This window comes from Mobula birostris, chromosome 2, assembly GCF_030028105.1.
Source record: "Mobula birostris isolate sMobBir1 chromosome 2, sMobBir1.hap1, whole genome shotgun sequence".
Classification (NCBI taxonomy): Eukaryota; Metazoa; Chordata; class Chondrichthyes; order Myliobatiformes; family Myliobatidae; genus Mobula; species Mobula birostris.
The window spans coordinates 223,911,377-223,934,687 of NC_092371.1; the positions used below are offsets into that span (position 1 = coordinate 223,911,377).

General features: G+C 40.0%; 1 protein-coding gene across 3 annotated transcripts in view; it reads right to left on the minus strand.

Annotated features, from left to right (window-relative positions):
* lama2 (laminin, alpha 2) overlaps nucleotides 1–23,311 on the minus strand; it is a 399,772-nt gene that overhangs the window by 98,620 nt on the left and 277,841 nt on the right. For all 3 annotated transcript variants that reach the window (XM_072251541.1, XM_072251540.1, XM_072251542.1), the window contains 5 exons: nucleotides 22,977–23,111; nucleotides 19,428–19,552; nucleotides 16,557–16,643; nucleotides 14,062–14,255; nucleotides 5,713–5,855 (listed from right to left, as the gene is read on the minus strand). In XM_072251541.1, coding sequence (XP_072107642.1) covers nucleotides 5,713–5,855; nucleotides 14,062–14,255; nucleotides 16,557–16,643; nucleotides 19,428–19,552; nucleotides 22,977–23,111 — 684 coding nt within the window. The remainder of the gene's footprint in view (nucleotides 1–5,712; nucleotides 5,856–14,061; nucleotides 14,256–16,556; nucleotides 16,644–19,427; nucleotides 19,553–22,976; nucleotides 23,112–23,311) is intronic.

Sequence of the window (23,311 nt, forward strand, 5' to 3'; positions counted from 1 at the left end):
TTATCTGCCAAAACATCCTTATGTCTTCTTTTTGCCTTCCTGATTTCCTTCTTTAGTATTTTCTTACATTTTCTATACTCTTCAAGTACCTCATTTGTTCTTTGTTGCCTATACCTACTATACACCTCTCTCTTTTTCTTAACCAGACTACCAATATCCCTTGAAAACCAAGATTCCCTATGCCTGTTAACTTTGCCTTGAATCCTGGCAGGATCATGCAAATTCTGCACTCCCAAAATTTTGCCTTTGAAGGCCTTCCACTTACTGAATACATCCTTGCCAGAAAACAACTCATCTCAATCCACTCTTCCTAGGTCTTATCTCATTTCCACAAAATTGGCCCTTCTCCAATTTAGAACCTCAACTCGAGGACCAGACCTATCCATTAACTTGAAATTAATGACATTATGGTCACTGGACCCAAAATGTTCACCTACACATACTTCTGCCACCTGACCTGTCTGGTTCCCTATTAGGAGATCAAGTGTTGTATCCTCTCTCGTTGGTACCTCTATATATTGATTTAGAAAACTTTCTTGAACACATTTGACAAACTCCAAGCTATCTAGCCCCTTCACAGTGTGGGAGTCCCAGTCAATATGTGGAAAGTTAAAATCCCCTATTACCACTTTCTGTTTCTTACATCGGTCTGCTATTTCTCTACAGATTTGCTCCTCCAATTCTCTGACTATTGGGCGGTCTATAATACAACCCTATTAGTGTGGTCACACTTTTCCTGTTCCTCAACTCCACCCATATGGCCTCTGTAGACAAGCCCTCCGGGCTGTCCTGTCTACACACAGCTGTGATATTTTCCCTGACTAGTAATGCCACTGCTCTCTCTTTCATCCCTCCCCATCTATCACGTCTGAAACTACGTAACCCTGGAACATTAAGCTGCCTGTCCTGCCCCTCCCGCAACCAAATCTCACTGATAGCAATAATCTCGTAATCCCACGTGCCAATCCATGCCCTAAGCTCATCTGCCTTACCTACAATACTTCTTGCATTGAAATAGATGCACCTGAGAACATTTCTATCATGTACAAACCTTTGATTACTGTCTATACATGCAGTCCTCACATGATCTTTATCCTCCTCCACTTCACTATCTGCTCTAACACTCTGGTTCACCCTCTCCCTGAAAATTTAGTTTAACCCCCTCCCCCTGAAGCAGCACTAGCAAACCTTCCCACAAAGATGTTAGTCCCCCTCCAGTTCAGGTGCAAACCATCCCGTCGGAACAGGTCCCACCTTCCCTGGAACAAAGCCCAATTGTCCAGAAACATGAAGCCCTCCCTCCTACACCATCTCCTTAACCACGTATTTAGCTGCATCATCTTCCTATTTCTAGCCTCACTAGCACGTGGCATGGGGAACAATCTTGAGTTACAACCCTGGGGGTCCTGTCTTTCAACTTTGCACCTAACTCCCTAAATTCTCTTTGCTGGATCTCCTCCTCCTTCCTACCCACATCATTGGTCCCTACATGGGCCACGACATCTGGCTGCTCACCCTCCCTCCTGAGAATACTGAAAACTCGATCCGAGATATCACAGACCCTGGCACCAGGGAGGCAACAGACCATCTGGGATTCTCGATCTCTCCCACAGAACCTCTTATCTGTCCCCCTAACTATCGAATCCCCTATCATTACCGCTCTCCTCTTTTCCCTCCCTCCTTTCAGAGCTGCGGGTCCAGTCTCGGTGCCAGAGACGCGACCACTACAACTTGTCCCTGGTAGGTCGCCCCCACCAACAGTATCCAAAACGGTATACTTATTATTGATGGGAATGGCCACAGGGGTGCTCTGCTCATTCTGTGTTTCCCCTTCCCTCTCCTGACAGTCACACAGCTACCTGCCTCCTGACTTTTAGGGGTGACTGTCTCCCTGTAACTCCTGCTTATTTCTGCCTCTGCCTCACGAATGATCCAAAGTTCATCCAGCAACAGCTCCAGTTTCAGTTCCCTGACTCGGTTTGTTTAATGTTGTTTCATTATTCAAGAAAAGAACCAGGGATAATCCTGGAAACTGTAGACCAGCACGTCTCACGTCAGTGGTCGAGCAGTTACTGGAGAGAATTCTTAGGGATAGGATTTATGAGCATTTGGAAAGCTATGGCCTAACTAAGGAGAGTCAGCATGGTTTTGTGTTGGGGAAGTCATGTCTTACTAATTTGATTTTGTTTTTTGTCGAGGTGATGAGGGTTATGGGTGAAGGTAAAGCAGTGGATGTTGTCTACATGGATTTTAGTAAGGTAGTTGACAAAGTCCCTTATGGGTGGCTCATCCAGAAGTTAAGCTGCATGGGATCCACGGTAAATTGGCCATTTGGATTCAGAACTGGCTTGCCCATTGAAAACAGAGTATAGCGTTTGAAAGAATTTGCAGTATTCCAGACGGAGGTTTGTGATTAGCGGTAGTGGTTTGAACGAACTTGCAGTATTCCAGACGGTGGTTTGTGATTAGTGGCATTCTGCAGGAATCTGTACGGGAACCTTGGCCGTTTCCGATGTATATAAATGACCAGGATGAAAACGTAGATGGGTGGGTGTGGATAGCATAGATCTGGCAAGGAATACAGGGGATATAGATTAGTTGCAGTTATGGATGGAGAAATGCTGATGGAGTTTAACCTGGCCAAATATGAAGTGTTGCACGTTGGTAGGTCAAATGTAAAGAGACAGTAAATTGTTAAGGACAAGACCCTGAACGGTTTTGTTGAGCTTTGAGGGGTATTGAGGTCCAAGTTCATAGCTCCTGAAAGTGGCTGCACAAGCTGATAGGGTGGTTAAGAAGGCATGTGGCATCCTTGCCTTTATTAGTTGAGGCACTGAGTTCAAAAGTCAGGAAGTTATGTTGCAGCTGTATAAAACTCTAGTTAGGCCACATCTGGAGTATTTCATACAGTTCTAGTTGCCCCATTATAGGAAGGATGTCAAGGCCTTGGAGAAGTTTACCAGGATGCTACTTGAATGAGCGGGCACGTGCTATAATGAGAGGTTGGACAAACTTGGGTTGCTTTCTCTGAAGCGGTGGAGACTGAGGGGAGATCTGATAGAGGTTCGTAACATTTTGGGAAGCATAGATAGAGAAGATGGCAGTATCTTTCTCCCACTGGGTTGAAATGTCTCATACCAGAGGGCATGCATTTAAGGTGAGAGGGGGGTAATTTTAAAGGAGATATGAGGGGCATTTTTTTTTTAAACACAGCCTAGTGTGTGAATGGAATGCACTGCCACGGGTATTGGTAGAGGTAAATACATTAGGGACATTTAAGAGACATTTAGATAAGCACATGAATCTGAGGAACACTGAAGGATATGAACAGAAGCAATTAGTTTAGGTGGTCACTTAATTAGGTTTGGCACAACATTGTGGGCTGTAGAGCCTGTTCCTGATCTACAGTACTGTGCAAAAATCTTAGGCACATGTAAAAAAAATTCTGTAAAGCAAAGATACTTTCAAAAGTAATGAAATGAAAAGTTTCTAAATATAAAAAAATTACTGTAAAGAACAGTAAACAGTAAAAAAAAACTAAATCAAATCAGTATTTGGCATGGCCACACTTCGCTTTTATAACTGCATGAATTCTCTTAGGCACACCGTCGCACAGTTTTATAAGAAAATCAGCTGATAGGTTGTGACAGGTTCTTCAAGCATCTTGGGGAATTTGACACAGTTCTTCCACAGACATTGGACGTCTTGTTTGCTTCTGTCTCTCCAGGTAATCCCAGACAACCTCTATGATGCTGAGATCAGGCCTCTGTGGAGGCTGTAGCATCTGAAACCATATAAAAAATCTAAGGTACCTCAGACATTTACACAATACTGCGTGTTTTCTGTTCTATTTTCTTAGAAGTATTAAGTAGAACTTAGTACTATGCAATCCCCCGGTGAAGATTCCATTTCTGAGCATTCTGACGGAAAGGATGGGATATCATTAATGAAGCAGCTGAGCGTTTGATGTTGTATTGAGGACTCCTGTGGTGCTGTTCAGAAGCTTGAAAGATTGACCTCCGATAACCAGAAGCATTCTTCTTTGTGTGGATTATGACTTCAGCTATTACCGCTTTCCCCTTCACACTCATTGACTTCAATTTTACCAGAGCTCCTGCATACTGCAGTTGACATAATGCTGTCCAGACATCAAAAGACATTCTCACTTCACCTCTGGGCTTCAGTTCTTTGCAATTTGTTTCAAAAGTTGATCAATGAGACCTGGAGTTGGGAATAGTATGGGGGTGGGGGTGTAAAGGTGCTGATAGAACTCAAACTGGGCAGAAATATTGTGCTATTGAGCTATTGTGCTGTTTGAAAAAAACTGTTAACACCATCTTCCATCAGGTTACTGATGGTCAAGCAGTGATTAGCTAGATAGGATTTACCTATCTTTTTATAAACAGGGCAAACATAGAAAGGCAACATTTATTGCATCCTAGAGCATCCCAGTAATTTTTCAACTTGGTCCTCATTAGCAACAGTATATTTTCTTCAAAATTTTCATCTTTCTGATTGGTTTAACAGCATATGCTTTGAAGTTCTTCTAAAGAGCCCTTTCCCCAGACAGTGACTTTCGCCAAACAGCATAGTACACTTCTTTTTTTCATTTAAGCCCCATGATTCTCATAAAATGAAGTTCTCTCCAAAACCAATTTCCCTCCCTACTTTTCTCACCCACCGTACTAAACCATTGATTAAGCTTCTGGTCATTTCATGTGTTTCATTGATGGATTATCATTCACAATTTTTTTTTAAATTTAGTTGGATATCTTTGCATATTAAACATTTTCTTGAAATGTTTGTTATTATTAATGACCTAACAGTGGAGGATGTCTTATTGAGTATTTTCTCATCCACTTTTGATGGAATTGAATAAATTCACCAGTGTTGCTGATTTTCAGACAATACAATTTTACCCTTGAACATAAGTGCTCTGATTACTTTTGAATGTCATCAGCAAAGTACACCCAAGGGAAGATAATAACTAGTGACAAACTAATTCTGTAAAATAAGCTTGACAAGAGCGGAATAACCATAGAACACTACAGCACAGAAAACAGGCCAATCGGCCCTTCTAGTCTGTGCCAAAACATTATTGCGCTAGTCCCATTGACCTGCATCCAGTCCATAACCCTCCAGACCTCTCCCAATTTCTTGAGTGAGCCCGCATTTACCACGTCAGATGGCAGCTCGTTCCACACTCCCACCACTCTGTGAAGAAGTTCCCCCTAATGTTCCCCCGAAACCTTTCCCCTTTCACCCTGAAGCCATGTCCTCTTGTTCTCTTTTTCTTTGTTTCTAAAAAGTTGCCTCACCAACTGAAATATCATCTTAAAAACTTACCTTCAGCCTTAAAATCAGAAAAATCATGGATAGCACATATATATAATTTCATATTATGTGATCAACTATTTATCTCCTGCAGTTTTAGATCAATCAACCATTTTCTGAACTATAAACAAACTCACATTATGATTTATTGCTCAACAGAAAGTACTCACATGTTGTTGGGAACAGCATCAATATTTGTTACCCAATCATAAACAAAAGAAAAATATTAACTCTTTCATCTGTTACAATACCACTAAAACATGGTAAATTGCTAATTTATGCTTTACCAAGTGGTTTTACTTGTCTTAATTACTCTTTTTCACTTGGATCTGTCAGCATAACTTGAACAAATAGCTTGAAGAAGAAATATGTACTTACCTTCAATTCTTGAGAAACATTTTCATATCTAAAAAGCACCTTATAAGGAGGAGGAAAGGGTCCAGAGAGATTCAGCCTTGTGATCATTTGGTTAAGATTTTCAAGGTCATGCAGCAGAAGTCCAGTGCATTTATCATCACAAGCTGGTGAAAGATAACTTCAACATTAATACAAAGCTATTTGGACAACAATAAATAAAAACAAGTTTTGGAGAATTGTGATACAAACATGTCTGTGTTTTACCACAAGACATAAAAGAAAAATACCCAAAATTCCAGAAGAATAAGATGTATTGGATTTACAGGAGTGAATTGGCCATTTGGATTCAGAATTGACTTGCCCAAAGAAGACAAAGTCTAGTGGTCAATGGGATTTCTGGTTGGAGGTCTGTGCCTATTAGTGTTCCACAGGGTTCTATACTGGGACCTCTGTTGTTTATGATATAAATAGACAATAGACAATAGGTGCAGGAGTAGGCCATTCAGCCCTTCGGGCCAGCACCGCCATTCACTGTGATCATGGCTGATCATCCACAATCAGTATTCAGTTCCTGCCTTATCCCCATAACCTTTGATTCCACTATCTTTAAGAACTCTATCCATCTCTTTTTTTGAAAGCATCCAGAGACTTGGCCTCCACAGCCTTCTGGGGCGGAGCATTCCATATATCCACCACTCTCTGGGTGAAAAAGTTTTTCCTCAACTCCGTTCTAAATGGCCTACCCCTAATTCTTAAACTGTGGCCTCTGGTTCTGGACTCACCCATCAGCGGGAACATGCTTCCTGCCTGCAGCGTGTCCAATCTCTTAATAATCTTATATGTTTCAATAAGATCCCCTCTCAGCCTTCTAAATTCCAGAGTATACAAGCCCAGACGCGCCAATCTTTCGACATATGACAGTCCTGCCATCCCGGGAATTAACCTTGTGAACCTATGCTGCACTCCCTCAATAGCAAGAATGTCCTTCCACAAATTTGGAGACCAAAACTGCACACAGTACTCCAGGTGTGGTCTCACCTGGGCCCTGTACAGCTGCAGAAGGACCTCTTTGCTCTTATACTCAATTCTCCTTGTTTTGAAGGCCAGCATGTCATTAGCTTTTTTCACTGCCTGCTGTACTTACATGCTTGCTTTCAGTGACTGATGTACAAGAACACCTAGATCTCGTTGTGCTTCCCCTTTTCCTAACTTGACTCCATTTAAATAATAATCTGCCTTCTCGTTCTTACCACCAAAATGGATAACCTCACATTTATCCACATTAAACTGCATCTGCCCACTCAACAAGCCTGTCCAAGTCACCCTGCATTCTCATAACATCCTCCTCACATTTCACACTGCCTCCCAGCTTTGTGTCATCGGCAAATTTCCTAATGTTACTTTTAATTCCCTCATCTAAATCATTAATATATATTGTAAACAGCTGCGGTCCAAGCACTGAACCCTACAGTACCCCACTGGTCACCGCCTGCCATTCTGAAAGGGACCCATTAATCGCTACTCTTTGTTTTCTGTCAGCCAGCCAATTTGCAATCCATGTCAGTACTCTGCCCCCAATACCACGTGCCCTAATTTTGCCCACTAATCTCCTATGTGGGATTTTATCACAGGTGGATAGGGTAGTTAAGAAAGCTTATGGGGTGTTAGCTTTCATAAGTTGAGGGATAGAGTTTAAGAGTCGCGATGTAATGATGCAGCTCTATAAAACTCTGGTTAGGCCACACTTGGAGTACTGTGTCCAGTTCTGGTCACCTCACTATAGGAAGGATGTGGAAAGCATTGGAAAGGGTACAGAGGAGATTTACCAGGATGCTGCCTGGTTTAGAGAGTATGCATTATGATCAGAGATTAAGGGAGCTAGGGCTTTACTCTCTGGAGAGAAGGAGGATGAGAGGAGACATGATAGAGGTGTACAAGATAATAAGAGGAATAGATAAGAGTGGATAGCCAGCGCCTCTTCCCCAGGGCACCACTGCTCAATACAAGAGGACATGGCTTTAAGGTAAGGGGTGGGAAGTTCAAGGGGGATATTAGAGGAAGGTTTTTTACTCAGAGAGTGGTTGGTGCGTGGAATGCACTGCCTGAGTCAGTGGTGGAGGTAGATACACTTGTGAAGTTTAAGAGAATACTAGACAGGTATATGGAGGAATCTAAGGTGGGGGCTTATATGGGAGGCAGGGTTTGAGGGTCGACACAACATTGTGGGCTGAAGGGCTTGTACTGTGCTGTACTATTCTATGTTCTATACAATTCATCCTTACCCTGAAACATACCACAGTGGTCCAAGAATATAAATAACATGGTCAGTGGTAAGTTTGCAGATGCTACAAAATTATTGTGGATATGGTGGTGCTGTGGATAATGTCAAAGACTGGCAAAGCATACATATAGGTCAGCTGCAGATGGAGTTTAACCCAGCCAAATGTAAGATGTTGCACTCTGAGCAATTGAACATAAAGAGACACTTAATTACTAATTTAGTACATCATTTAGTTGTAGACCTGTTCCTGTGCCATGTTTTATGCTCTCCAAATCGACAATGAAAATGGAAACAAAAAACAAAATAAACTGGAAACTTTCTTTCAAACTTGAACAAGGCCTTTAAATCTTGCTGTCATTTGGGGAATTTGTATTACAACACTATTGATGGCAAGTCCCTAAAAAGTATTGATATGCAGAGGGATCTTGGGGTCCAGGTTCACAGCTCCCTGAAAGTGGCTGCACAGGTTGATAAGGTAGTAAATCGGTATATGACATGCTTGTCTTTGTTAGTCAAGGAATTGAGCTCAAAAGTCAAGAAGTTATGTTGCAGCTTTTACAATCCAGAATCAGACCACATTTGGAGTGTTGTATCCAGTTCTAGTTGTCCCATTAAGAGAAAGATGTCAAAGCTTTGGAGAGGGTCAAGAAGCTGCCTAGATTAGAGAGCATGTGCTATAGGGAGAGGTTGGACAAACAGGGGTTGTTTTCTCTGGAATGACGGAGTCTGAGGGAAGATCTGACAGAAGTTTATGAAGATTATGAAAGGCATAGATGGAGTTAACAGACAGTATCGTTTTCCCACGGTTCAAATATCTAATAACAGAGGCCATGCATTTAAGGTGAGTGGGAGTAAGTAAAAAGAAGATGTGCAGAGCAATTTTTTAAATACAGAGAGTGGCAGGTAACGTGTCGCCTCAGGTGGTGGTGGCGACAAACACGATAGCACATTCAAGAGTCTCTTGGGTACATGAGTGTGCAGGAAATGAAAGGATGTGGACATTGTGTAGGCAGAAGGGAGTAGTGTAATTGGGCATTTGATTTCCAATTTTGTTAGTCTGACACAACATTGTGGATGTTCCTGTGCTGAAATGTTCTATGTTCTACGTTCTGCAAATCTGAAATAAAAGCAGAAACTTTAAAATATATATACAGGTATCTTTCTTTCCATTTTGAACAAGGTCCTTAAGTTTTGTTGTTGCTTGGGGAACTTATTTCAGCACTTTGAAGATTAAATGCTAAGTCCCTGATCTTCAAATTTCTTCTTGGGAAATGACTTCACTGTTAAACAATAACCATTGGTTTCCAAAATTTCTGATCTCATTTCCCCTTCTAAGCCTATATAACTCCAAACTCTCCCTCAACCAACAAAACTCCTCGAGTTCCTACTCTATCTTCTTCCTAAGATCTTCAAACAAGTTTGTCAAAGTAGGCACAATGGTTTAGTTGTCTATGCATTTTAGAACTTATTTATTTCCTCATCATTACTTGTCCAATCTTTTTACTTACAATGTCAATAGTTCTACATTCAACAGTTTCCGTATCTTAACTTGTTATTTTCTCCACCTCATTTCCCTACAGGCAGTCTGCTTTATGAATTGATCCATCCACACCTTCCTCCACCTGAATAAGTTGTTCTCACATTGACTCCTTTTCCTTCTTGCTAGAGGAGTTTTAACGGGAACCAATATGGATTCTTACTATGCCTGCCTCTTAATCTGTGAAACACTCTTTGCTCTAGTCCTAAATAAATGTTGCTATCTGCTACGATGGCATAACAGGCATACTTACAATGTGGCACAAATCAAATGTTGTTTTAAAAAGGTTGATTGGTTATCTGATTTATTTTCTGTGGGAACACAAGATCCTTTTCTGGTTGGCTCTCAGTGGCAAGTGGTGTTCCGCAGGGGTCGGTGTTGGGACCACTTCTTTTTATGCTGAATATCAATAATCTAGATGATGGAAATAGGTGGCTTTGTTGCCAAGTTTGCAGCTGATACAAAGATTGGTGGAGGAGCAGGTAGTGTTGAGGAAACGGGTAGGCTGCAGAAGGACTTGGACAGATTAGGAGGATGGGCAAGAGAGTGGCAGATGAAATAAAATGTTGGAAAATGCATGGTCATGCACTTTGGTAGTAGAAAGAAATGTGCAGACTATTTTCTAAACAGGGAGAAAATCCAAAAACCTGAGATGCAAAGGGACTTGGCAGTCCTTGTGCAGAACACCCTGTAGGTTAACTTGCATGTTGTGTCAGTGGTGAGGAAGGCAAATGCCATTCATTTCAAGAGGTCTGAATAGGTCAAGGATATGATGCCGAGGCTTTATAAGGCACTGGTGAGGCCTGACCTTGAGTACTGTGAACAGTTTTGGGCCCCTCATCTTAGAAAAGATGTACTGGCATTGGAGAGGGTCTGGAGGGGGTTCACAAGGATGATTCCAGGAATGAAAGTGTTATCATACGAGGAATGTTTGATGGCTCTGGGTCTGTACTCGCTGGAATTCAGAAAGCTGAAGGGGGATCTTATTGAAACCTTTCAAATGTTGAAAGGCCTAAACAGAGTAGATGTGGAAAGAATGTTTCCCATGGTGGGGGAGTCTAGGATAAGAGGGCACAGCCTCAGAATAGAGGGGCATCCATTCAAAAGAGAGATGTAGAGAAATTTCTTTAGCTAGAGGGTGGTAAATTTGTGGGGTTTTTTTTAACACAGGCAGCTGTGGAGGCCAGGTCATTAGGTGTATTTAAGGCAGAGCTTGATAGGTTCTTGATTGGACATAGCATCAAAGGTTATAGGGAGAAGGCCAGGAATTGGGGCTAAGGAGTGGGGGAAAAGGTTTCAGCCATGATTGAATGATAGAGCAGACCTGATGGCCTAATTCTGCCCCTATGCCTTATGGTCTTATTTTGGATATCAAATAATAGTGTTGCCACTGTTTACTTGGCAATGAAATACAGGCGTATTCAGGATTAATAAGTGCATTTGGGTGTACATACATCTTATGCTTTCCAGATCCATGCAACATAACAACATGATGCTTCATTATAATCCATTAAAACACAATTTTCCATTATTTATATACTGATTTATGTGCAATGTCAGTACTGGAAAAAATATATGGAAAGTCATTAAAGCCAAATGAAAATATTTTCATTAAAAATTAAACTAGAGATGACAGATATATTGATTATAAAAATAAAATTTTTAGTACCACTTAGCAGTATAATGCTTAAACTTTACCTAACTTTATACCAACTAATTGTACTTTGTGCTTTAATCTCACCCTTATTTTCTTGATTTTAGCAACAATCAGTAAATGTGCAATTTCATGGTCTGCATGATGAAAGTTCTTTAAAGATCTGAGCGCACCCTACTGTCAAAAAATATGTTGTTTCATTCTTTATCCACAGGCCAGCAAAGCAAGAGGCTGTAGCTGATGGATCAGTGGACAATGGTTGGTGGTGTATCCCCAGTAACTGAAGGGAAGAAGGAGGACATGAACTTGGTGATTTGCTGAAACTGGCCAGGAAATGCTAGAGTGATGTGAAATGACCTAGTCCATATCATGTATCATTTGAGGGAAAGAAAATTCATTTTCAATTGTGCAATGCTTAGAAAAATACTGCTTTCAAATTCAATTTCCAGGCACATGGCTATTACTTTTCCTATTTTGTGCTTAGCACCAGATTTGGCCTCTTAACTTTAACTAACTCTCCAAAAGCATTAAATCGTATATATTTGGCCTGTATGATAACTTCTGAAAACGCATTAAGTAATATGTTAACTGTAATAATCATCTTCTGTCCATTGCCCACTTCAGATATGTGTCATGTGATCTTTTGAATTATTTGTATCTGTTTGTCTGTTACCCCTAGTAACTTTCCCTCACCTCTAGCTCGCAGATAGTTATCCATTTTGTTGTGTGTCTCCTATCCTCACCTGCACATCTTCAGACCCTATGGTCTGAAAATATATACTCCTTCCACCCTTGGGATAACAGAATTTATTAATGAGTACTATTGTGGTGTGGAACGAGCAATATTTCAAACCAATATTTCAAAATGTGCCTACACTTTAAAAGTATACTATCAAATATCCCTGATACAACCAACCTACAAGTAATTGCGGATTTGCTTCTACAGTTAGGACTTTCCAAATGACCCTAACATTTGTTAGTGTAAAATATTAAAAAAACTTTAAACCTCCTGCTAAAGCACTTCACATCAAACATTTCATAATAAATTAAATGCAATAATTTCAGAGACAGCACCATTCAAAAGAAATAATTCATGCATATATTCCAAGATGTTGTAACCTCTCTCCAACCTTAAATCATTTTTTACCAATTTAGTTGAAGTCTCTTCCAACCAGTGATCAGGAGATGTCACGAGTGTCCTAACCCACAATCACAGTGAGAAGCAATGCTCATCCCATTTATAAATTAGCCACTGTGGCAAGAATATCACATTTTCAGTCCAGTTCCTCATAAAAGGAAGGCGCAAGGGCAGAAAATATATTTTTTATATTTGCAGGGTAGAATGTATTTTAATAATGTAACAAGATTTGTAAACACAAACCTATGAGGGCTATGCGGTAGGGAAATTCTAGGCAGTTTCTAGAGTAGGTTACATGGTCAGCACAACATTGTAGGCCAAAGGGCCTGTAATGTGCTGCAGATTTCTATGTTTCTATCATTCTAAAGCCCTGTACCATCACCAATTTAATTGTAAAGATAGAGACTGTTGCTCATTAGGAACAAGCTACTGAAATGTAGGTCAGACAGTTCAAGGTTTATGAAGTGTTCCTTGTGTTTTACAACGTAGAGTTCATCACTACATCATGGTTGCCTTCCAATTACTCCAGGGTTAAAAACTTGTCAAAATATTTGACTTCCTTGCTCTGTTAGCCTATCGTAGTAATGCAACATAATTATCCAGGGGAAGTTAACATTTCCTGGAATACTCATGAACTTCTGCTTCACATCTGTCACAGTCAGCGAAGAGAATGGATCCACGTGCAGAAACAAATACTAACCATATTAACAAAAATAACGATAGACTGGAAATTCTTTCAGAAATGTCTTTGAATTGATACTTTTGCCCATTAATTAAGTAGTGGCATTAATGCGATAAGGAAAGTAAGTCTTTTTTAAAGGGAAAGTGTCATTCACAAGACTTTCCATAAATTCAAGGAAAATTTACTGCAAAAGGACATAATACAAACTGATACATTAAAAGCCGCTTAATTTTCCATCTTACGGTTTTAATGTGGTGTGGCCATGAAGCTTCATGGCTGGTTTAATTTTCTGTTTCAATAGTAACATTTGTTTAAGCATCAGCCTTTCAGCCAGATTGAAAAACAATAAAGAAATCATGAATTAAGAGAAACATTTTTTTTGTTCACAATGCCTTTGATTAACCTGACATCATAGATTTTACAAAGATTAAGTCTCAGTTCCTTGAAGAACAGTGATGGCAAGGTGTAAAGTGAAATATATCGATAAATGCTCCTGTAATGGATTTCAGAAGTTTCTGTAATAATAGATGTGTGAGGCTGGTAGTCACGGGCTCAAGATTAGCTATCTTTATATAGGTCACATATAAAGTCAAACAGTGAGCGTTTAAGGCCTTTTCTTAGTCTGTTAGGTTTATGTATCTGCTCTTTCCATTTCCATTGGAGCTTCTTTACAATGCAAATATTTCAGTTTTCAAATTTATTGAAAACTAAGACACTGATTTGAAAATTGATTTTAAAATCCATGACAGGGCAAACTGAGGATCATATTTCAAAATTTCTCAATCTAAGATTTTACTAAGTGACTAAGGATAATTGGACTTTTTTTTTAAAAGTAGCAGATTACTTTACAGATAAAAAAAAAATTATGTTTCAATTCCCTTCAAGATCTTATCTCTCCTTTTTTTCTGCAACCTGCTCTGGACCTATTGCCCTCTTGAGTTACCTGCTCTCCAATCCTGGTTTCTAGAACAATCCTGATTTTAGTCACTTCACTTCAAAAACGTGAACAGTCTGAGTCTATCATGTTGAGGAAATTGAACATTAGCCCACACAGTTTGAGTAATGTTAAGGTACGTACAGACACACTCCATGCCTTCACGCGCATGCCACTCCATGCATTTATCGCAGGTCCAGCCCCTCATTCCTGGTCTGCAATTACACTGACCAGTGACTGTGTCACATGGTTCAGGTAACGAACCAATAGCATCACACTCACATTGAACGCAACCACTTCCTTCAATTCTCGGATTACCATAGTAACCCTGTGCACACCTAAACAAAAAGGCAAAAACAGTTAGTGTCAAGACTTCCGCAATAACTGTAATTTCAAGCTGTTGTTATTGGGACCTCTTGAGTTTGGATCTAGAATTAGATTTACATTATACATCATCAAGAGATGCTTTTTGTTTTATTTATTTGCTCATGGGATATGAGTATTGGAAGAAATGCTGGCATTTATTGTCCTTCCTGAATTACTTTGAAGTGAGAAGGTGTGAAGACTGGCATGAGGAAGGAGTGGGAAAGGACAGCATCTCGCTTTCCTTAAAGGGATAGTTCCTTGGTATACACATCACCAAGGGTCTCACCTAGACTGGTACATACTGGCTGTGTGGTGAAAAAGCACAACAGTGCCTCTTTCACCTCAGACAGCTGAAGAAGTTTGGCATGTCCCCAAATCCCCAGGGATTTCTGCAGGGGCACTATCGAGAGTATCTCTTGACTGGCCGTGTTATCACCTGGTATGGGAACTGTACTATCCTCAGTCGCAGGGCACTGCAGAGAGTGGCGTGGGCAGCCCAGTGCATCTGTGGATGTGAACTTTCCTCTATTCAGGACAATCTACAGCAGCAGGTGTGTAAAAATGGCCCAGAGGATCATTAGGGACGCCAGTCACCCCAACCACAAACTCTTTCAACTGGTACTGTCCAGCAAACGGTACTGCAGCATTAAGGCCAGAACCAACAGGCTCCAGGACAGCTTCTTTCACCAGGCCATCAGACTTAACAATACACATTGATCTGATTGCATATCTGACTGTACATACATGTATACAAAACAATTACGTATACAATCTTAGTGTTTGGGCAATATCCTCCCACATTTCAATTCCTTATTGCTTGTACATTCTAACAGATACAACATAAAGATTTTTATTCCCTTGGATGTAAGAAATAAAATAAATACAAATACTGGTAAACTAGATAGGTTTTCAACCTGGTGATTCTTTTGCTGCTGTCACTGAGCTTTTTGCTTTTCCAGATACACTTAGCTACTTTGTTTTAAATTCCCCAGTTGCTATGGTGAGATTTAAACTCATTTCCTTCGATCAATGGTCCAGACATGCCCTGACCCAAGCTCAGAGGTATTTACTTATTGTACCATGTACTGCGCCTACATACTGTATGTCAGAAGGCCCATGTATCTGGCTGTCACATAAATGGAAGTGCTCAGACTGTCTAACAAGGAAAAAAACACATTTAGAATCTCTGTATTTTCATTTGGTCAGATTCTCCAGAAAAGATCTCTCTCTGTGGTTAAATATTTTCAGAAAACTAGTCTTGAATTTTATATCCTTGGGGTTCTATAAATATTACAATGCAGATGTGTACAATATGTTTGGCATCCAGCATTGCTCGATGAAGCTGATGAAGGGTCTCAGCCCGAAGCATTGACTACTCTTTTCCATAGATGCTGCCTAGCCTGCTGAGTTCCTCCAGCATTCTGTGTGTGGTGTGTTAATTGATCTAATGGCATATGACACATAGTGAGTAGAATTTATTACCAACCAAAAATGGGAGCTGGTATCAGAAAGTTTGAATAGTCTACTCATTTAGTCCACTGATTTTTATTACAATCTTGCTTGCCCTAAAACACATTAGGAGACTCAGTCTCAAAATTTTATGTTGGAGCGGAAAACACACATCCTGGATAGCAAGGCGGCCAGAAGATCGTATACTCAAGAGTCTAAACCTCCCACTTAAGTGATGAAGATATTAGCTGAAATTCTGAAGTTCCACAATTTTGTTGTAACAAGGCATATAAAAACAGGTTATATGAACCTCTGCAAGTACAGGAAGACCAAAAAAGAAAATCAAAAGTAAATTTTGGGATGCTGAGAGGATTAAATTAATAATTGGGAATAATCAAACAGGAGAGATGTTAGAAAATGTTGCATCTGCCTTCACTGTGGAGGAAGCAACAACATTGCAGTGTTTGGCTTTAAATACGAAGATTAGGAAGGAAGGGTGCCAGAATACCCTGCTCTTCCTGTATAATCAGACAATTTATATCCAGCTATATTTCTGGTCAATGATGACTGTGGGGCGTTGATGGTGGGGGGACTCGACAATGATAGTGTTTAGTTAAACTTTCTGTTGTTGTTCATGGCTAGTATCAGGTGATACTTATTGTCAGGACAAGTATTGTAATTTCAAAATATACTTGAAAGTTGATAAAGTATGTGCAACACAATGGAATTATTTATTATACAATAACCTATTGACTGTTTTAATAAATATCAAATTTATTCTTAGGTTATTAATGTGCATGGAGATAATCAAGATAGTATCTTACCTCTCACAGTATGGCCCCTCATATCCTTCCTGACATGCGTTACATCGATAAGCATTATGCCCTTCCATAATACAGGTTGGACTAAAACTAAAAATAATTAAATATAAGTGATACGTTATAACTAAATAGATTAATGAAGATAGAATGTGTTCATTTTCTGAGATGTCAATAATGCAAAATAATTGTGTGATTACACACATATTAGAAAATACAAATATTCCTTTTTGGTTTGCTTCAGCTGTGAGATTATTCAATCAGGATTGATCCTCCTTTTTGGACAGCACAAATATCAACACGGGTCCTGAAAACAAGTGAAGGTTTCTTCCGCCAGGTCAAGTGCCAGAGCAGCATTCTGGCCACAGTCATCAACACAGCAGTGGACTTCATAAATTCTTGATTTTTAATGAAACATTGTAGTGAATTTGAACACTCAATGACATGAGGGTTGGGTGTCAGGAAAACGTCTAAGATTTCAGAAATTTCAAACCAATCCCAAACTTCCAGATCTAAACAAGCTCCAAAGAGCTGGGTAAGGGATGAGTCCTGATGAAGGGTCTCGACCCAAAATGTCGACTCTTTTCCATAGATGCTGCCCAGCCTGCTGAGTTCCTCCAGCATTTTGCGTGTGTTGCAAGGTATTTCAATAAGGCTGGCGAACTTTGATTTAACCTGCTCTGCGGGGATGTGGGAGCAAAATTGGGCCCATGGACTATTGCAAGTATATGCCCAATACTCTAATCCAGAATACCTGAACTGTTCTTGTAATGGAGACATTGCTGAGTTCAGTTTCATTGCCCTGCAGGAAATAAATTACTGTTTCTCAAATTTTATGAATATGATGAAATGGCTCAGTTGATTAAGCCAGTGATTAATGAAGCAATTATGGATGAGCATTTATTAGAGTCTGTCAGTGCCGTCTACCACTGGGGTTGTTGTAAAGCCTGACAAGCGAAGTTTTTTGCCCAAGGGTATGGGTAAACAGCGTGGTAGTCATTGATTACCATTGGAGATTAACTGCTCCAATTGGAAAAGTGAATTTAGATGAAGGTTGAATTAAATTCGGGCATGGCGTTCTTTGTGACCTGCAGGAACTCACAGTGTATTTGGACGAGGCACTAGAGAGTGTGACCATCACTCATCCAACACGTCAAAGAAATATGTTCAGAAGAATAGAGAAAAAAAGAAACCTGATGGACCCAATAAAATGAGATGTTTTCAAGAAGAAAATGTGTTCTGAAATAACCCCAATTTTAGATTTAATCATAATTTGGTAAATTTGATTCCTTTCTTTTATTTCCATAATACTATAGTTTGTTATTATTATTAGAATTAACTATTTTCATGAAACATCCACAAGTGTTCTCCAACTGAAGACAATTCAAATCATCACCTCAGTATGCCTCCCTCCTGAACCAATAGCCATGCTCCTTAGTTGCAGCCTAAAGGTGTACTAGTCCAGTTGTTGGATAATCTTCTAACCTCTTGCCTTTTTAGTGTTCATGAGAAGTATATGTAATACGCTGGTTTAAGACCATGTGTTAGTTTATTAATACTGTTATGCTGTTGGGTATTTTATTTTCTGCAGATTTTCTCAAAATTCAATAAGTATTCATTTAATTATATTATTATGTGGACACGTGGCCAAGTGGTTAAGGCATTGGACTAGCGACCTGAAGGTCGTGAGTTCGAGCCCCAGCTGAGGCAATGTGTTGTGTCCTTGAGCAAGGCACTTAATCACACATTGCTCTGCGACGACACTGGTGCCAAACTGTATGGGTCCTAGTGCCCTTCCCTTGGACAACATTGGTGTCATGGAGAGGGGAGACTTGCAGCATGGGCAACTGTTGGTCTTCCATACAACCTTGCCCAGGCCTGTGCCCTAGAGAGTGAAGACTTTCCAGGCGCAGATCCATGGTCTCGTAAGACTAACAGATGCCTTAAATTACATTATACAATTGAGTATTTCATTTTTGCTGCTCAAGATTTTAAAAATCAGTTGATTAAGTTAGGCTTGTTGAATTAACCAATAGGGTTTGTCTTGTTTTCTCTTATTTGTATTTTCAAGAGAGCGTGGGAAAAGAAAGGGGAGTCATTTTCGAGTGAGAGTGTGGGACCAAAGACAGAGAAAGGAAATGGACAACGGACATTGAACATCAGAGAAGAACATGGTGAAACGTTCACAGAACCCATTTAGAAGGACAGATACTGATGTAGGAGAATCCTCATGCAGACAATGGTCTCACAGAGAATGCACAGATAACTTTTAGTTAGTTAGTTAGCACACGTCTTTTGAAAAAGGTTTGATGCCTTTTTCCTTGGAAGTTGTGTGAATATTTGTTTCCTGGTACAGGTTCTTCAGTGCAAAACCATTTCAGTATTGTGAGTAAACAAAGCGAAGTAAACTGGATTGATTACAGAACAATGAACTCCAACAATTACCTGCACGATATAAACTAATATTTATATACTGTACATGATTTTCCCTTTATTTTGTATTATAAATTAGTATTGTGTTTGTATTAGTTTAAAATATTATGTCAATACAATTTTGATCTAAGTTTATACTGGTGTGAGTTAAATTATTGTTTCCTGGTGAATGTATCAGTGTTCATACAAGTAATTGTCTTTCTTTTCCTTAGTAGGAACATACAAACTTGTATGTTTGTGTTTACCCGAAATCTTATTTACCGTAGACACGTTTATTTACTGCAAATAGCCTTCTTAGCATTGTTCCCATGCATCGTAGAGTTATGTTGTTAAGTTGAATTCATAGTAAAAGCCAACTCATTCCAAGCCTATGGTGCATAATTCAACTCATCATGTTTAATTGTTACCATTAACATTTGAAAAACTGCAACGCTGTAAACTTACTTATTACTGGAGATTTGAAGAGGGCAAGCACAAGGGTAGCAGTCATTTGGAAATCCTCTTACAATCCCATAATATCCAGTAGCACACACTTCACAATGGTCACCAGCTGTGTTATCACGGCAATTCTGAGGGGGAAAGTATCCCATTTAGGGAAAATTCACTACTTCACCACAAACTCAGTCACTCACTCCAGGAACTGTTGTCTTTTCTTTTTCAATCAATAAAGTAATAGTTAGTGGAGATGGGTCTTCCCAAAACTATGAACAGGTCCAAGTAATTCACAAGAAAATGGGATGAAGCCATATCAGAAAACTCCTTTTGAGAGGTATTATGAGGCAGTACTGCACAAAGCAACTGAAACCACTATTCTCAATCACTCAGAATGTTCATTTTCTATCCATGATCACGTTATATTCCCAGTAAATTATTACCTTATAAAAATAGGCCGTCAATAACCAAATACTCAAAATCTTTAAAGAGAATACATAGAGAGAAAATATATGAAAAATTACTATTTTGAAATCAAATTTTTTGAGCATTAATTTTAAAATCTATAGGCTTTAAGAAGTCATCTATTTGGTGAAAGGTAGTAATTCTACTGTTAATAGATAGTTCTTTTTACATTAATTTTTTAGGTTGGAAAAAAATTCCTGCAATGCAATTTTTCTTTTGGCACCGTAACAATAACATCTTCCCACAGGAAGATTATTTACAGTGTCCCAGAGCCCACTGGAGCATGTATTGTTAGTAACCAAGACACTGTCTTTGAAGTAAATGTTGTTGCCACCATCTGAGCAGTAAACTACCTGCTATAGCTCTGGCACTATTCTAGCCCATGAAGAGTTGGTATGACCAACCACCAGCTGAACAACAAGGCCTCTGGAGTTAACTAAGTCTTCCTGAAACACACTGGAGAAGTACTTCTCCCACACATTCCAGGAAGAGGAGAGCATACCAGAGGCTCTCAAGGAAGCATATGATTGTTGTCAAGAAAGCAGACTTGCCTGGTTACAAAACTAAAAGAGGTCTCTCTGCTGCCTGCCACAACAAAAGTCATCATAGGGATCCTCATTCCCCCTTTTTTGTGAGCAGTTCCTCCTCGAGATGCAATACAGATTCTACCTGTCAAGGCCACTTCTCAGCAAAGGTAGACAAAAGCATCGCAGTCTTCACAACACTTGCTCAGTTGTACAATACATCTTCACCACACAACAACGCTAAGAAAACTATGGCGCAAGGCATGAACCCTCTATGCATGGCCTTTTATTGACATCACAAAAACATTTGACTCCAAAAATTGAGACGTAGACTGGAGAATCATCAAACCCAGCAGTTATTAAACCTACTGTACATCCATACATGATGATATCCAAACTGAACCAATGGGTTTACCACAAATCCAATCATATTCAAACAAAGCTATATCATCACATTGCACCTCTTCTCAGTCAAACCACACTGCATCTCAAATACAATGAACCTGAACTGGAATGAAGATGATCTACAGGATGGAAATGCAAGTGTTCAACCTTCACTTCAGAACCTAGATCACTGAATCTCAGTCGATGAGTTACCATGCACAGAAGACACTTGCAGATGTGCACTTTTGAAAATTCAACTCCAGGGCATCATTGACCTTTTCAATGAACTATTCAACAACAACAACTCAGTAACTTAAAGACCAAGGACTTCTACCAATGCATCCTTGCCAAGCTGACTGGATGCTGGAAAATAAACTTGATGTTCACTATGCAACAATGCCAAGTAAATTATGCAGTGTAGAATGAACCCACTATTCATGGCCTTTTATTGAGCTCACAAAAACTTTTGACTCCAACAATTGAGAGGAAGTGTGGGGAATAATCAGACTCAGCTATTATTAGAACTACCGTACATATGAATCAGAGTCAGGTTTATTATCACTGGCATATGTCGTGAAATTTGTTAACTTAGCAGCAGCAGTTCAATACAATACATAATATAGAAGAAATAAATCAATCAATTACAGTATATGTACATTGGAGATTAAATATCATGCAAAACCAGAAATAATATATATTGAAAAAGTGAGATAGCATTCATGGGTTGAATGTCCATTTAGGAATTGGATGGCAGAGGGGAAGAAGCTGTTACTGAATCGCTGAGTGTGTGCCTTCAGGCTTCTGTACCTCCTACCTGATGGTAACAGTAAGAAAAGGGTATGCCCTGGGTGCTGGGGGTCCTTAACAATGAACGCTGACTTTCCTGAGACACCACTCCTTGAAGGTGTGCTGGGTACTTTATAGGCTAGTACCCAAGATGGAGCCGACTAAATTTATGACTTGCTACAGCTTCTTTCAGTCCTGTGCAGTAGACCGCCCCCCGCCCCCCAAAGAGTGATGCAGCCTGTCAGAATGCTCTCCATGTTACATTTATAGAAGTTTTTGAGTGTTTTTGTTGACATACCAAGTCTCTTCAATCTCCTAATGAAGTACAGATGCTGTCTTGCCTTCTTTATAGCTGCATCAATATGTTGAGACCAGGTCAGATCCTCAGAGATCCTGACACCCAGGAACTTGAAACTGCTCACTCTCTCCACTTCTGATCCCTCTAAGAAGATTGGTATGTGTTCCTTCATCTTACCCTTTCTGAAGTCCATAATCAACTCTTTCATCTTACTGATGTTGTTGCTGCGACACCGCTCCACTAGTTGGTATATCTCGCACCTGAACGCCCTCTCGTCTCCATCTGAGATTCTACCAACAATGGTTGTATCATCAGCAAATCTATAGATGGTATTTGAGCTATGCCTCACCACACTCTCAAGGGTGTAGAGAGAGTAGGGCAGTGGGCTATGCACACACTGCTGAGGTGCGCCAGTGTTGATCGTCAGCGAGGAGGAGATGTTACAACCAATCCGCACAGATTGTTGTCTTCTGGTTAGGAAGTTGAGGATCCAATTGCAGAGAGAGGTATAGAGACCTAGCTTCTGCAACTTATCAATCGGGATTGTGGGAGTGATGGTGTTAAATGCTGAGCTGTAGTCGATGTACAGCATCCTGACACAGGTGGTTGTATTGATCAGGTGGTCTAAGGCTGTGTGAAGAGCCATTGAGATTACGTCTGCCATTGACCTATTGTGGCGATAGGCAAATTGCAGTGGGTCCCTGCCCTTGCTGAGGCAGGAGTTCAGTCTAGCCATGACCAACCTCTCAAAGCATTTCATCTGTAGATGTGAGTGCTACTGGGTGATAGTTATTAAGGCAGCTCATATTATTCTTCTTAGGCACTGGTATGATTGTCGCCTTTTTGAAGCAAGTGGGAACTTCCACACGTAGCAGTGAGAGGTTGAAGATATCCTTGAATAGTCCTGCCAGTTGGTTGGCACAGGTTTTCAGAGCCTGATCGTGATCTGTTAGGCTCAGTTATCAACATGCTACATGTTATCTGAGCCTAACCAATATATTAAATTTCCAAAATTTAAAGTGTTTTGCTTTTACGTGCAAATAAGGTCACCACAGAAATTAACATCCTTAGTTATGTCGATATAAGAATTAGGGTATTCGTTACCTGGCATATGGAAGTCTTCTGGTCACAGATGTCACTGTGGCCATTGCACTGACAGGGTACACAGCTTCCCACTACAGGTGTTGGATCTCTGCTATCTGTTCTCAGTGGAAATCTATAATAACCTGGAATGCAACTCTGAGATGAAAGGAAAACAAAGTAACATGTTCATTATTTTCAGGATTTTACACACTTTTTATGTCTTTGACGAATACTGTGCCCACAATGGCAGTGCCAATATCCAGCTAATGGATTTTTTATAACTTGATCTAATCTCCGGCTTCCGCAGTCTCTTTGTCCCAGGCCCTCACACAGGGCTCTATATTCCTTCAATATCA